Consider the following 12,152-nt stretch of genomic DNA (forward strand, 5'->3'; position numbering starts at 1 on the left):
CAACTGAACTCTGCTCCGCTGCCATCATTTATGTGATTTAAAAGAAAGTTGTTCTAAGGGATTTGTTCAAGAGGGAAGAACTGTTTCCAGGGAACAGAGAGCAGACAAGGCATCGATCTCTGTTGTCAAAGTCACACCTTGTAACTCACTCTGCAAGGTGACACCGAGGCAGCTCTCTGAGGAAAAAGTTGCCAGAGGCCCTGAAAGTGATCTGTCTGTTTTTGCCTCACAGTGACTGACTGGCAGGGAGGTGATAGGTTTGTTTTTTTGGTTTTTGTTTTTTTTTTTTAACAATTCCTAAATCTGTGTTTAGGGAGGCTTGCTAATAGTGACATTCATACATGGATCTAAAAGAATTTGGGATAAGGGATTTTGGTGGCTAACGTTGAGATTTAATACTCCTAGTCAAGTTTCTCAGTCGTGGGTACTTGTTTGCTTTTTTTCTTGAATGACACCCTCAGATCACTGCTTCTTCACGTTCACACTTAATATAAAGTTCACCTGTTGAGTGATACCTACCAGTTTGTGTGTGTGCATGTGTGTGGGGGTGGGTGCTATGCTTTTCAGGAGTCAGGAGTCGCACGTGGCTGTGCTGTTTAATCGGGGCTATGTTTTAAAGCAAGTTTTCAAGGCAGTGTTTCTCACAGTAATAACGAGGAGAGAAAGTCTGGGTGAAGCAAGCTCTGTCGCAAAGGGCAAGTGTCACGCAGCAGGAAGTGCTAGCCACCCTTTCCAGCCCTGCCTCAGCCAGTCTGTCACCTCTCTGTCAGCGCATACCACCACACTGAAGAAATGCCCTCATTCGGCCACAAATGCCTCTTGAAGCTTAGAGGGCCTCCCTGCCCCAGGGCCCCGCAGCAGCTCTGATGGTCCACTGTTTCCGTGGATCTTGGCACCCTCTGGACAAATGGCTTTTCTTTGGGATCCACTGGGAGTCACAGTGCCAGGACCATCTCCAAGAACTAGAACGAGATTGCGTTTCTCAAAGTCCTACAGGTATGACAGTTTTATTTTGGTGGCAAGGGAGGCATTTTCACGTGCTGGAGGTCCCTTGCAAGTAAGCTCTGGGAATGTACTTAATTCACACTGGTTGGCTTAATTGCCAGCTGAGTTATTGTAAACATGTGAAATAGTCAGGGGTATGTGGGAACCTTCTGAAGTCGAAGGAAGTTGCTTAACTCTCAGCTCTCATTCTGAGTTCATTCTGAGACTTGAGAGAGAATCTTTACAGCGCCTGCCAGTAACAGTACTGGAATCTAGAAAATAAAATAAAATAAAAGGTCTTAACTTGCCTAATCAATTACTATCTTTGAAAGCAACCTTGCTAAACTGTAAGATAATTAATTCCTTAACTACACAGAACAGCTTCTGATTTAATTAAATCAGCAAAGGATAGCAATAAAACTACAGTGGTGCAACTTCCAGGTTAAAACCCACATTGAAAAACAGAAGGTAACTCTGAGGTCCACATGGGATTCAATTCACTTTCATACTTGTCTCGCAGAATGAGATACCATAAATTTGAAGTTAATATTTTCTTTAATCTTGTATTTATAATAATTAAAAAAAAGAAAAAAACCTTGCAGCCACATGCCCAGCTTGTCAACTTCTTTGGACAGGAAAGCCTAGTTAATTTCCATCAAATACCTGGACAAACTGCTGGGGGCTAATGCGGCCACTGCAAACGAAATGGAAGTTGTTCGAATCATCTTAAGAATGGGTCTTTGTGATTTAGGTCAGCCGCAACCCATTCAGAGACTGTCAAGCTTATCCAGAATTATGCACTATTTTTGAGTTAAATTATGTTCTAAGTCCTCTACAGAGAAAACTTCTAAATTTGGATGGAAACATTAATGAGTTATTTGCTTAAAACCAGAAAGGAAACATTGTTCTAGGATTTTTTTTTTAGTGAACAAGAAAAGTTGGGGAAAGAAAATGACAAAACCCAAATACTAACCCTGTAGGCAAACACTGACAAGGGATAAAGATGTACCCAGCAAAATATGTGGGCAGTGCTTGCACTAATTTCTATTTAAAAATGAAAACCTAGCATTTGTCATAATGATGTTAATTTATTAAGATGTTTGGTTGAATGTTGGAAATAGTGTGCCTGTGAGAACGTTGCACCAAGGGCTGTGGCTGCCTTACTTGTGGTTATGTGTTGTTACGTGCTCAGAACTTTTCACAGTCTTGAGCATTATTGTGCACATGTCCAAGATATGTGGCTTCTGGGTTTTTCTTACCATTCAGATCTGAAAGCAAGTTCTTTAACATCATAGACCTCTACCTGCAGAGTGGGTAGAGTAGATGAAATTTGTGACACAGTGAACTAAAGAATCAGAGATACCTTTAACAAAAATGCAGAGTTGAATTTGTACTTGATTTACAAATGAATTAGAAAATGTTCCTCCCTTTTAAATCGAAGCTATAGGCATTTCCTTGGTCAAGCTCTGGTCCTTTCCAAATGAATGTACTGGTACAAGTCAGTGAAGACGGGGCTCTCCATTATCTATGTGTCCCACACTTTAATTCTTACATATTTTATTTATAACAAGCTGAAAGCTGAAGATGACATCTCTGGTAGCCATCAAGGGCCAGCCTCCCTGGGGAAGCTGAGAGACTTCATCACTCATTCATTTCCTCTTGATTTGTCAATTTTCCTTTCATAATGATAAATTGATTTTTTTTAATATGTTCACTATTGTGAGTTTTACACTATCTTCCCAGCTGGAATGCAAACTCATGGAGCCTGAGACTCCCTCTTACCTGATGTCTCTGCACACTGCATGCAATCTAGCTGTCACGCCTATGCCGGTCACAAATCAAATTGAGTGGAAGGTTGAGGTAACAACGCGGTTGGCTGCCCTAGAGTCCTCTCAGCTCTCTCAAAAGTTACGCGCGCAGCCACGGCGACACACGATAATGAGAAAACCGTCACTATCATACAGCTTTACATCTGACGCAGACTGAACACTACGAGTCCATGTATGTCTGTAGATACGTATGCACACACACAAGCACACATGTGCAATCACATGTTGCAGCTGTCTTCTAACAGTGCAGTTCTGTTGCACAGCATTCCTTGAAGTCAAAGCAACAAACTGCTTTACAAAGCTCTTAAAACATGCTTTAATTTTAAAACACTTTATGAGCATTCTCCTTTGCTTTTTAATATACAATGTCCTTTAAGGAACGACAGTAACAAGCTTCGCTTGTCCTTTCAAAGGGGGTGCATGTGATTCTGCTATTGAACCAATTGAAGGACCTGGCCCTTAGCCAGAATTTCTTCATTAGACCCCTCCCATGTCAGATTGTTTTTCTGGTAGACAATACTATATATTTTAATATATTCTGTAATGATCCTTAAATGGGCACAGTATTATGCCACTGTTTTCTTTGAATATCAAATAGATACTAATAATCAGGTGGCATGCAGAGCATTAAGTTTAAATGCATTTCTTTTTTATTTAAGATTTATTTATCTTTTATGTATATACAGCGTTCGCATGTATGCTTGCATGCCAGAAGAGGGCACCAGATCTCAGGATAGATTGTTATGAGCCGCCATGTGGTTGCTGGGGATTGAATTCAGGACCTCTGGAAGAGCAGCCAGTGCTCTTAACCTCAGAGCCCTCTCTCCAGCTCTGTCAAATGCACTTATTTGGCTAAGTTTCTACTCCATGACAGCACGCAGCAAAGGCATATTTGTAAAACACAAAATTCAGTTAATGGGTCTGATTTGTTAAAGTGGTTGAAAAATATGTATATGTGATAAGTATGCTGGCTCTTGAGAAATAAACTCTTGGGTAATTATACATTGTTCAAAATAGACCTGAAATTAGATTTTCAGTAGTGACAAGTATTTTGTGATCAAAGTACATATTTTAGAAAAAGAACAGGATATTTATATATAAGTTTTTAAAGGAAGTTTGATTTCATAGAAAAAGAGAAAATAGTGGGACGGCTCATGACTAAAGCTGAAGAATTTCTCTCCCCAAAATCAACCTGGAAGAATGAGAGACCTCTCATATTTGTTCTCTGACCTCTACATGTACACGCTAACCTACACACATACACAAGCACACAAACACATACACACATGCATACATGCACCCTCCCCACATAAACAGATAAACGTAATAAAAACATGTTTTTATTCTGGGGGAGATCAAAAGACAGTGGGGGAGAGCAAAGTCCGAGCGAGGGCACAGAAGTGGAAGAAAAAGAAGGAAGGGAGGGAGCACAGGAGCCAGGAGCCGGACAGCGTTACGTAATAACAAACTGTCCTCTGTGGATTCAGAGAGGAGTGCCAACCATGTTCAAAGCCATAGGATCGCTGTCAGCATAGGGAGCCACTTACAAAAGGTGGCTTGTGTCTTCAAGGGCATTCAGTGATTGCCGCTTAGGTTGTGTTGTGTAAGAGCTGCCTCTCTAGAGAGGCCTCTCATGCCCATGTTGGAGAAGAGAGAAGAATATATTAGATTTGTAAAAGTGATGTGAATGACTTTTGTTGTGGTTATTATAAAATTAGTATCTTGAATAGGCAGTTGGGGGAACCATGATGTGAGAAGCTAGAAATGAGTCAAGTTGAGGCAAAGACTTAGAGAGCTCTATCTGAAAAAACACCAGGAATTTTCTTTCTTTTTTTTTTTTTTTTTGGCTTGAGAAATGTTAGTGTTGAAAATTACGGTGATGTTCAAGAAAATAGTCAATATAATGTTACTGTCTTAGAGATCGTCCTGTCTTTCTGCCGGAAGATACCATAAAGCTTTCATCTTCGTGGCTTCTCGGAAAGGGATGTTCACAGGAGGCTTCTCATGGCAGCCACGGGGTAGGTGCCATGCAAATAAAAGTTCATCTTAGAAACAGCCAAGGGACGCGCAGAGGTGACTCTGCTGAGCCACCCGGGTCTCAGCAGAAAATGGCTCTAACTGCCCTGCCCCCTGTACTGACAGGGGTCGTGAGATATTCTACAAAACTGAAATTCTCAGAAAATATGGTGGACTCAACTTTGTAAATTGTTTCAACATCTTTCTCTCCCCAGAGTTTTAGCAGAATTGCCAGGACAGTAATTTGTTAAACAAGTTGAACTTACTAGTGCCTCTTGCCATAAGAGTAGTAAGTAAATATTAAATATTTTACCACAACACAGTGGCACAGAGCATTGCATACTGCCTGTGTCAAAAGTGGCTGTATGCTATGAAAAGATCAGGTAATATCTGCTTAAGCAAGGAAACTTAAAAATCTGACTCCCCCCACCCCAGACTCTGAAAGCAAGCGGGGTTCATAGGAATGTATGCATGGTCTGTGGCTACTCCTTGGCTCTTACTCTACCTAAGAAATAGACAGGAATCAGTAACTGTGTAATCACAGTTGCTAAGGTCCCCCTGAAAGCTGGATCCCTTCCCTTAGGGTGGGAGTGAGCCCTACAAGCAAATGAGTAGATCTGGAACATCACCTTCTAAGTCCCAAGAGCAGCTACTACACATTATTCCTTTAGTTCTAAGAACTTCTCAGCTGGTTTCAGTTGTTTCTAGTGATTCCCAGCTTGTTTCACTTTATTCCTGAGATTGAGGGAGACGTATACAGTTGCTATCAAACAGCAAAGGGAGAATGGGAGATTTGGAAATCAAGGACCATACACAGAGTGTAAGAAAGCCGGGGTCAAAAATAAGAAGAGCTAAGCAGAGCATAGCAGTGCACGCCTTTAATCCAAGCACTTGGGAGGCAAAGGTAGACAGATCTGTGAGTTCGAAGTCAGCCAGGTCTACAGAGCTTGTTCCAGCACGGCCAGGGCTACTACACAGAGAAATCCTGTCTCTGAAAAGAAGAAGCAGGAGGAGGAAGAAGAAGAGAAAGAAGAGAAGGAGGAGGAGGAAGAGGAAGAAGAACCCATTTTATAGCAGGTGTTTCCCAGACAGAGTTCCCAGAAGAGGTGTTCATTATCTCATGCGTGTAGTCCTACAAAACAGCCTCAGGCAATGGATTCAGTAGCACCTTTGTTCTATGAATGGAGCTAGACAGTATGTGAAAGCTCTCCCAGGATGAACTCTGGCCGGCCATCCTACAACCTGTAGACCTAAGAGTAATGACCTTCTCACCTTCAGTGTCCGAGTTGATTCTCTTATTACCACACCAGAGGAATTCTGTGTGAGTCCTATGGACTCTTGAAATCAGAATCCTTTCCTTGGTAAGCATTACCTCCTAACATCATGTAAAATAGTGAGACCATTATTCTAAAGTATAGTACTGGTATAGTATTGTTTATAGTATTGATACAATAGAGGCTATATATTATAGTATCATGTATAATATATTCTGATACATATCATTTAATGACCACTAAGTGTTCTAATATAGAATGAGTGACCAATAAAAATAGACACTAGTGAAATTATATCGAAATTTTTCAGCTGTGGGATAGAGGACATGCCGGAGAGGCATCCATCTCCGTTCATAATGGTCTGGCTAACCTGGGCTACAGAGTGAGACCTTGTTTCAAAGATCCAAATAGGCTCTGGGAGAGGGACAGGGATGAATGAAAGAACCAAAGAAAAGAAGCAGAGGTGAAGAAATGGAAGGCAGGAGAGAGGAAGGGAGAGAGGGAGAGTAGGAGGGAGGGAGGGAGAAAGAGAAGGAAAGGAGGAAAGGTTAGAGAGAAGGGAGGGAAGAAGGGAGAGAGAGGTTGAAACTGTGGTTTTATGTGATCTGTTTCTGTTTCCTCCCTGAGGTTTTTCGCCCTCTTGGACTTGAATTGAACTTTTTTCATGTAAGGAAAAACAATAGCCATATTGTAAATTTTTGTTGCAAAAATGTTACTCTTTGGTCAGCTGCTCAAAGTCCAGGAGACTCAGTTTAGAGAGGCTGGTGCCATCCCATGACATGCATATCCATTCTACTGGCAATATCTTGATAATTAAACTAGTGTTTTTATTATACCCCAAATTGTAAGATTTACTAAGCACAATGAAAAAAAATCAGTGACCCATAGGTAATATTTATATCTAATAAAGGACAGTATTATCAGTCATTGACATCATGGAGAGGCATAGCACAGACTAGGTAACTCTGGCTTTTGAGCCAGACACCAAGCTGAAATGCCAGCTCTGTTGATTTCTCGGCTGGGCAGTTCTCCTGGCCTCCAGAAACCAATGCCATGTCTATAAATGGAAAATGAAAACACCTACTTTATAAGGTCATTGTGCAGATCGAGTGAAAATATGTGCACAAAGACAGGCCTCGCTGCCACCTCTTTTATAGCAGTTTCTGCACTTCCGTTGTCAGTTCATGGGTTCTGTGATGTCCCCTTTCAAGAATGTTTAGTGACCGCTGCCATTACAGAAAGTGTCCCTCCAGGCACTTTGCACACGCACACAAGTTTACCTTGGAAGTTGAAAGGAGTTGGCTGCCACCAAAGCCGTAACACTGAAGTCCAACTTTCCACATCATTACTTACCGACAGCTATTTGACATTAGAGAAATCATTTAACTCCATGTGCTTCGGTTTCCTCATCTTAAAAACAGAGCGTGAGCGTGGTCTAACCATGTTGGCTGTGTGGAGTTCCCAGTACATAAACAGGACTATGCTGAATGTTCGCTATTATTATATCTAGGGCATAAGTTCTGCATAACAGTGATTTTGTCCTGTGTGTTCCTCTTCTGTATTCCACGCCCTGGAGGGGCATTTGGCACACACTGGCAGTGTTTGGGATATATGCACTGGAATGATTTTCAGACCCGTGCTAAGCGTGGGGCATTTTGACTCTCTTTGTTGCATCTATGGTTGAGAAGGGTTAGTGATCATGGGCCCTGACTGTCCTCTTGGAGGGATTGAGAGGTTGTAGGTGCTGTCCTCTAAAAATCCCTGTCCTGTGTGTCAGCCACATTCAACCTAGAAGCCATGTAACTCAATGCCTTCAGCCGGACAGCCAGGGCAGTTCCTTGGGGCGCATGTGATAGTGCTGTGCCGTCTAATTATTTAGAAGCCGTGAATGTTGGGTGTTTGTAGCCATGTCAGTACAATTTATTTGATTTTACCTTTCTGTAACTTGTAGTAGTTGCTGATTTTTTTTTCCTGTTCTGACAATCTCTAATTGAAGAGCAGAGCATGCATTTTATTTATTTCCGTTTATTTGTTTGTTTGTTTGTTTAACCACTTTGCAGCCAGATCCTAGCCTCCTCCCTCTTCTCCCAGTCCTACCCTCATACCTCCTCCCCTCATTGCTCCCTCTCCCTCTCGAGGAGGGGAGGCTCCAAAAGGGTACCAACCCACCCTGACACCTCAAGTCGCTGCAGACCTAAGCACATCCGCTCCCACTGATCATACTAATATAAATACTCCTAAAAGGGAATGGCTCTCAGCAACTGTGAAAGACTACAACTAACCCTTGAAAGCAGTCACCTTCCGGTAATGTTGCAGTAAGGAGTAAGACGCATGAGGTCTCTAGAGAAACGAGACATAGTAACAATAAAGAAAGAAATAGAATTGAAAAAGAAGGTTTTAGTTGGGAAAATAATCATGTAGGTAACTATAAATCAAAAACATTATTTCCATGCATCCATGAATACATTTGCGGTTCTTGGCATCTAACCTGTAACTCAGAATTAAGGGCTTCACGACAACGGAACCATGTGGAAACCAAACTCAGCACTGACTTTGTTTTCATCTGGGTCAGACTGTGACCTCATGAGTGAAGATTTCCTTTTCCTTCACTGTGAAAATTCAAGGGGGAAGAGAAGGGAAAAGAGCAAAGGAATGGGGAGGTGGGAGGGATAGCTTACTCTGTGCTTTTTTTTTCTGGTAATCTTCCAAGAGGCTCACGCGGAAATATTAAAGTAAAAACTTAGAAGTTAAAATTGAACAGCAGCAGTGAAGCCAATAGTATTAAGAGTTTGGGGCTTGCTAGGTTCGGCATATTTTTTTTTCTGCAAAACTGAGATGTCATAGTGTAAGGTCAATGTGGTGATGAATTCTCCATTTTCCAAAGTAATTATACAAGTCAGGAATAGCCATGCACACCTTTAATCCCAGCACTTGGGAGGGAGAGGCAGGCTGATCCCTGTGTGTTACATGCCAAACTGGTCTAGACAGAATTACCTAGCGAGACCTTGTATCAAGAAAAGAAAAGAAGAAAAAAAGTATCATGCAGGTTTTAAATCTTGCTTTAGAAGGAAAGCTGGCTGGACCAAGCTCTTGTCTGACACATACATTTTCAGCATGGAGCCTGTAAATATTATCTTCTTAAGGCTTGTCACTTGATCCCTTTGGCAATTAACTTGTCTTTAATTGATTTGTGGATTATCCACTGAACATTGCTATGCTTAAAGAATGCTGTGGTGTGGTTTGTTTATGGAGGGAAGCAAAATAGATTGGCTGAGAAGGGCAGCTTACGTCTATAAAATATTCTTCGTTTTCAGGGCTTTTTTTCTTTCTGCATAATAGCATTGTTTAGAAAAGGATGAAAAATTAACTGAACATAATCCATGTTTTCATCCAAAGGGAAGATTTATGTCCTGTTGAACAATCACATTAATTAGATGATGTAAATGCATTCTCTAGTGAAAGGGTGGTCACTTGGGGAGTGAGGAGAACATAACAAAAGACAAAGAGGCCTTCCTTGCCATCTCTGGGCAGAGCTGACACAAAGATCTGACCCACTGCAAGCAGGAAGGGTTCTTACTCTGATCTCGGCACTAAGGGAAGGAAGTATCTCATTGCTCATACTCAGAAAATAGCTTCATCTCAAGTCTGACTGGTCCCTGCAAAATGATGAGTTGTTTCCCACCTTCTTCGCTTCTTTGTTCCTCCTTAGAACATCCGAGATGCCTGACTGCAGATGGTAGAGAGCTTGTCAGGGACATTAACTCTAATGGAGTTGTTTGAGTCCTTTGGTTCTCCTTGTGAAGAGAGCAAGGGGCGCTGTGCAACTGCTGGGTTATGTGCCTGCTTCTGACATACATGGGGAAAAGAAACATGCGGCTTTTCTTCCCAAAGTAAACCCATGTGGTCTGACGACATAGACATCAGGGAGCTGTGCCTTGCAGAAACACCAAGGAAGGACTAGAGGAAATGAGTGCTTGGGAAAGGAGAGTTCTCAGAAGCTCAATGTTTACCTTCCTTCTGCTTTGGCTTTCTGCAAAGTTTTTGCTTACTAAGTTTTGTGACCCATCCTTCATTTTCTATGAGATTAGTTGGTGTAAGATGCAACTGTGGTGCTACTGATAAAAATCCACCAGTCTTTGCTCACTCACACAAACAGTGCAGCACCCTAATCTAGACCAAATAACATCTGCTCCCAAGGCTGCCCCTTAGGATCTGCTCTGGTCACTAAGAAGATAACTACTGCCCTGATCTCTCTCTCTCTCTTTCGCTCTTTCTCTCTCTCAATCTCTCTCTCTCTCTCCTCTGTCTCTCTGTCTCTGTCTCTCTCTCTTTGGCTTTTCAAATCAGGGTTTCTCTGTGTAGGCTTGGCTGTCCTGGACTCACTTTGTAGACCAGGCTGGCCTCAAACTCACAGAGTTCTGCCAGCCTCTGTTTCCCTGAGTGTTGGGATTTCAGGTATGCACCACCATGCCAGACACTGCCCTGATTTAATAACATCAGCACGTGGTGGCTAGTTTGAACTCTACATGAAGGCTGTGGATACGGCTCAATGGGTAAAGCCTAAGCATGAGGAGCCAAGTTTCAGTCTCCCAGATATAAATTTGGACACGGTTGTGCTCACCTGTAGCCTAATGGAGACTGGTGATGGAGACATGGTGGTCGGAGAAGAGAATATAGCTAAAACTCACTAGTTCAGGCAGGACTGATAGTTCCAGGTTCAGTGAGAGGTCTCAAAAATTAAGTTTAAAATGTATACATACATGCACATACACTCAAAATAAACTCTACATGAATGCAGTTGCATAACCACAACATACATGAGAGTTTGGATTTTTTATTTTTATTTTTTATCGATTTTGTGTTCTTGCGTTTCTTCCACCTTGCTTTACATAGTTGTAGGCTCTTCTACCTCTAATGGTATTCCACGAAACAGCTAACAGCAATTTGCGTATTCATCCCATTATCAATAAATATTGTACATTCCAGTTTGAAACCGTCATGACTGGACCTGCACCACATAATGTAGAACAAGTGTGCAGGCCTTTTGTGTAAGTTTGTGTACATCTACAGAAACAGAATATATTCTAGAGGGTAGAGTTTCTCAGTTGTAGGTCTTACTTATTTGTTCCTGATGCTTCCAAACAAGATTTCAAAGTACTACAACTTTTTTATAGCCCCCAAAGTAGGATTCTGATTTTCTGCCCACTCAGTGAAGTACAGGCGATGTAGGTTTTCACTGTCAGTGTGAGCATTTTAATGAATGAAGCTATTATGTTTTTCATTTATAGAGCTGGGTGTTCTGATATTTGTCTAGGAACAGCATGGGCAACAGTGAACCGTGGTAACAGTGAACCATTTATAATTTATGTCTTCTCACAATGCATAGGATGTTATTGACTGAAAATGACAATGTTGAAAAAAAAATCTTGGTTGGATATACAAACGTAGAGTTATCCTTCTATTTGGCCAGTTTTCAGTGTTGTCTTGGTTTCATTTCTGTTGCTATAATAATATACTCTGACAGAAAAGCCACCTAAGGGTAAAAGGGTTTGTTTTGGCTTATAGTTCCAGTTTGTAGTCCATTGGTGTGAGAGGTCAAGGCAAGAACTCAAGAAGCTAATTACATCACTCCTGAGAACAAAAAGAATAAATGCAAGCATGTCTATCCATGCTCATCATTTTCTCCATACTAATACAGGACTCCCAGGATTCCATGCCCAGAGAATGGTGTTACTCAGAGTAAGCAGGGTTTTCTGTCAATCAATGCAATCATGACAATTCCCTCCAGCCATGATCTGGCCAACCTGATCTAGACAGTTTCTCATTGAGACTCTATTCCCTAGGGATTCAGTATTGTGTAAGATTGACTCAAACTAACCATTACATTTGGTTTAAACATATAATAATATTTTTTAGGTTGTGTCCAGGTCCATTTCCTAATCTATCAATAATCCTAATTATCAAGAATGGTGAAAAATAGTTTATTCTGTTTTATAAGATTTATCTCTGACTTTCAGCTCTGGCTATGATATCCCATAACCATTTTATA

At 41.4% G+C, this 12,152-nt stretch overlaps 1 protein-coding gene across 5 annotated transcripts in view; it reads left to right on the forward strand.

Moving 5' to 3' along the window:
* The window catches only part of Pde4d (phosphodiesterase 4D), an 820,129-nt gene that overhangs the window by 509,618 nt on the left and 298,359 nt on the right, over positions 1-12,152 (forward strand). The window contains exon 1 of one of the 5 annotated variants that reach the window (XM_060385708.1): positions 755-996. The exons of the other annotated variants lie outside the window; for them this stretch is intronic. Within the exon in view, the coding sequence (XP_060241691.1) occupies positions 908-996 (89 nt within the window). The 5' untranslated portion in view covers positions 755-907. Of the gene's footprint in view, positions 1-754; positions 997-12,152 lie in introns of those variants that run through there. 5 annotated transcript variants of the gene reach the window in all.

This window comes from Meriones unguiculatus, chromosome 6 (assembly GCF_030254825.1).
Source record: "Meriones unguiculatus strain TT.TT164.6M chromosome 6, Bangor_MerUng_6.1, whole genome shotgun sequence".
Classification (NCBI taxonomy): Eukaryota; Metazoa; Chordata; class Mammalia; order Rodentia; family Muridae; genus Meriones; species Meriones unguiculatus.